The sequence below is a fragment of the Dioscorea cayenensis genome, chromosome 13, assembly GCF_009730915.1.
Source record: "Dioscorea cayenensis subsp. rotundata cultivar TDr96_F1 chromosome 13, TDr96_F1_v2_PseudoChromosome.rev07_lg8_w22 25.fasta, whole genome shotgun sequence".
NCBI lineage: Eukaryota > Viridiplantae > Streptophyta > Magnoliopsida > Dioscoreales > Dioscoreaceae > Dioscorea > Dioscorea cayenensis.
This window is the reverse complement of record NC_052483.1, coordinates 7,912,937-7,916,655: the sequence shown is the minus strand read 5'-3', so window position 1 is coordinate 7,916,655 and position 3,719 is coordinate 7,912,937. Positions and strand designations below refer to the sequence as shown.

The 3,719-nt window shown below is 34.1% G+C and overlaps 1 protein-coding gene across 1 annotated transcript; it reads right to left on the bottom strand.

The window, feature by feature from the left end:
- Nucleotides 1–303: 303 nt before the first annotated feature.
- On the bottom strand, nucleotides 304–2,155 carry LOC120275000 (AAA-ATPase ASD, mitochondrial-like). The gene has a single exon (XM_039281525.1). It carries the CDS (start codon nucleotides 2,015–2,017, stop codon nucleotides 506–508), a length of 1,512 nt encoding a protein of 503 aa, XP_039137459.1. The 5' UTR covers nucleotides 2,018–2,155; the 3' UTR covers nucleotides 304–505.
- Nucleotides 2,156–3,719: the final 1,564 nt, after the last annotated feature.

Below are 3,719 nucleotides of genomic sequence, written 5' to 3'. Positions count from 1 at the left end.
TAATTACTAGGCAATCAATCTTCTTTGTCTCTAACCTTCACATCACTTCCCATCATCCACTTGGAGCGGACTAGTTCCACTTTTTTTTGTTAACTAACCCAATATTACACACATGGGTTAATATTTTATAATAAATGCTAATGAAGGTATTAGAGAATGAATTTCATCATTTTTATCAATTAATCAATTAGTTATAATTAATTGTAATTATGTTATTATTTGTATCATATTAGAAGATAGCATGATCCTATAGATATTATTTGATTCCCAAAGAATATAACTGTTAAAGATATAAATAGTGATGTATTGTTTATGATATTGCTTGATTCTCAAGTAACTTCCATCTTATAAACCACGCTGTGAGTGGTTTTCCGGCATTATTTAACACGTAACCTCAGCCTCATATAATGTTCATTAATGGGGAACACAATACTAACCAGTAATAATATTCCAAGTAAACCAAGAACATCAACCAACACTTTAATATTCCTTAATTACTAAGCAATCAATCTTCTTTGTTTTCTTCAGTTTCTTTATCTCCAACCTTCACATCATTCACCGACTTCTCTTCATCTGTCTTTACCTTCTTCTTCTCTTGCTCTCCTTCTTCTTCCTCATCTTTCTCATTCTCAGACTTGCATTCTTTAAGAGCCTTAACAAGACTCTGCAGGCAAAGATCAGCTTGATCCTCAGACTCATTCTTTGGCATCAAATTCTCTGCCACGTCAGCAGGACTCATCTTCTTCTCCTTCAACAACTCATGAATACTATCAAACAATGGATGAGATTCCACTCCAAGATAATTCTTAGCCAACACCTTAAACCCTTCATACCCACAGAATCCCAATTCAATATGCTTGTCCATCCTTCCCCTCCTTATCAATGCAGGATCAAGCTTCTCAATATGGTTGGTGGTGAAAACAATCAACTTCTCTCCACCACATGCAGACCATAATCCATCTATACAATTAAGCAACCCTGACAGAGTAACCTTGCTCTCCTCCTTACCAGGAGGACCACCCATGGCCTTCTTCTTCTCCTCCTCCTCCTTATTCCCCTCTTGCTGGTCTCCTCCGGTCTTGCGCTTCCCTGATAAATCCAAAGAACAATCAATATCTTCGACAACAATTATCGACTTGCTTGTAGTATTCAACAAGAGCCTCCTCAAAGCACTGTTATCCTTCACTGCCGTGAGTTCAAGATCATAAACATCATAATCCAGCAAGTTAGCCATGGCAGCAATCATAGTGGATTTCCCAGTTCCTGGAGGACCAAAAAGCAAGTAACCTCTCTTCCATGGCTTCCCAATCTTGGCATAGTACTCCTTGCTCTTGCTAAACTTCACCAAGTCTTGAATGATCTCAAGTTTCATCTCAGGCTCCATGGCCAGGGTTTCAAACGTGGCAGGGTGCTCAAACGCAACATGACTCCAAACCAACTTCCTAAACTCACTGTAATCAAAGTTTGAGCTGTTGGTGTAAAGCTTTCTCTTCCTCTTCTGCACAGCAATGGCCTTTCCTTGTTGGATAACAAGAGGAAGATAAGAGTCATTAACAAGTGCTCTGTGTCTCCGGTGAAACGTCAGACGGTAAGACCGTTTGTCATCGTCTGTCGGGTAGAAAGATATGGTCGGTCTGTTGGACGAGATCTTGTTTGAGTACCACCAGAGCTTGACACCACGGAACTCATCAGTGATCTCTTCATTCTCGGCCATGCTGAGGATGAGCTTATCACTGTCATGGCCCATCTCGGCTTTGAGACGTTTGGCGCGTTCGGAGGTGGTGTTGGAGAGGTAGGACTCGATAGCAGTGTAAGCCTCACTGAGTTTGAGCCGTTGGCCAGAGTATTCAGGGAAGCTGATCTCTATGTATGGATAGATGAGAGTAATGAACTTTGTGTAGTATTTGGAGAAGTAGTTCTCAAGCTGGTTTGGAAAGTATTGCTTGCAAACTGCCCACAAGAACATCAAGCTTGCAATTGTTGAGCCTACACCGGCGAAGCTCTCACTGTTTATCATTTTTATCTTCTTATCTTTTGTGTTCTTGTATCTCTCTGGTTGTGTGAATGTTAAGGTGTTCTTGGGTCAGTCATATATGAAGCGAAGTTTGAAGATTCTGAATTATTCAAAGACTTGATGGCTTGAGTAGCCGACTCTGTTGACAAGTTGGTGTTTTAATTATTACTCAACTATTATCTTTGGGTCAGTTATATATATATATATATATATATCTATATACACGTAATGAGAGAGACATTTATTTTATTTTATTTTTATTTTATTTATAAGTTGGATAAATTACTTATCTTGTATAGCTAATGGTGCAAGGTAGAGTTAATCTTCAAACTCTGACTTATTAAATGAAAGAGTTACTATCGTTTGGGAAAAAAACAAAAAGTTAACATTAATATATTTTATAATTTTTTTCAAATATATCACAATATTTTGAGGTTTTATTTTAAATAATTATTAATTATGTAATATTTTTTTCTTAATACTTATTCTTCATTTATGTAATTTTTATATAAAATCTTGATATAATGTTTAACTGTTTTTTTTCTTCGAGGTAATTTTATTTCTAATTATGTATGTTTTAAATTTTTATAGTTCAATAATATTGATCTCATTGTGAAAGATATGGTGTGGTGCTTTCAAGTATCCTAAGTTCAAATCTCATTAGACTCGGCAATGATAACAAGTTTAAATGATCAATTTTTTATCTTGTACACACACTAAGATTTTTTACGTTTATTGTATTTGTCAAATATATATATATATATATATATATATTTTTTTGCATATCAATTTTTAGTTTTTTGTGTTTAGCATAAAAAAACAAGAAAAACTACACCCTAGAGAGAAATCCCAAATTTTCACTTCTAAATATTTAAAATGGACTTTGGTTGACTATGTGAGAAAACATACAGAGATTGGGTCATAATCATAATTAATATTATTAATGTGGAAGACAAGATGACTTTGAACACTTGAAAATGAATTCCCTGTTGCAAATGAACAAAAAGCGATGAAAATATGACAAAATTGCTCGGAAACAAACATGGGTTTTAGACATTGACTTGAGTAAACTTGGTCTCCAAGTAAACATGTGAGCCCCTCTACCTATAATTTTTTTTTTAAAAAAAAAACAAATTATTAAAAGTCTGCACAACACGTGGAGAATATATATACATATATATGCTTAGAAATGTGGATGTGTGGAAGTTCTTTATGAAAATTACTTTGACTCAGTTATATGTTTCTTTATAAATTCTACTATAATTTATAATTTATTTTTTTAACATGATTAATCAGTGAACATGTCACATAACTTAACATAATAAGATCAATTGAAAAAGTGAAATATATTATGCACCTTACAAGATCAATTGGGATTAAATTTGTCAGTTTCCAAGCAACCTCATTGGATGGCTTTTTCTATTTTATCCCCCTTCTGATAAAAAAAAAATGTCAGTTTTGACCACTTTCATGTATAAAGCATGTTGGTTTTTGGTTAGTAGAAAGTTTCACATTGTGATTCTACCTTCTCCAAATTTATTTATCATATAATTTAAAATATTGAACCAATCTTCTCATACAAACATAATTTGTTAATTTTGACATATATATATATTTACTAATAGACGACAAGGGTCCCCCTATTTAAGATATTGTCAAAAGGACAGACAGATACGGAGATACACCAATTACGGTAGCTTACAAA

Coding starts and splice junctions, on each gene's coding strand:
- LOC120275000 (XM_039281525.1), bottom strand. CDS start 2,017: ATGATAAACAGTGAGAGCTTCGCCGGTGTAGGCTCAACAATTGCAAGC.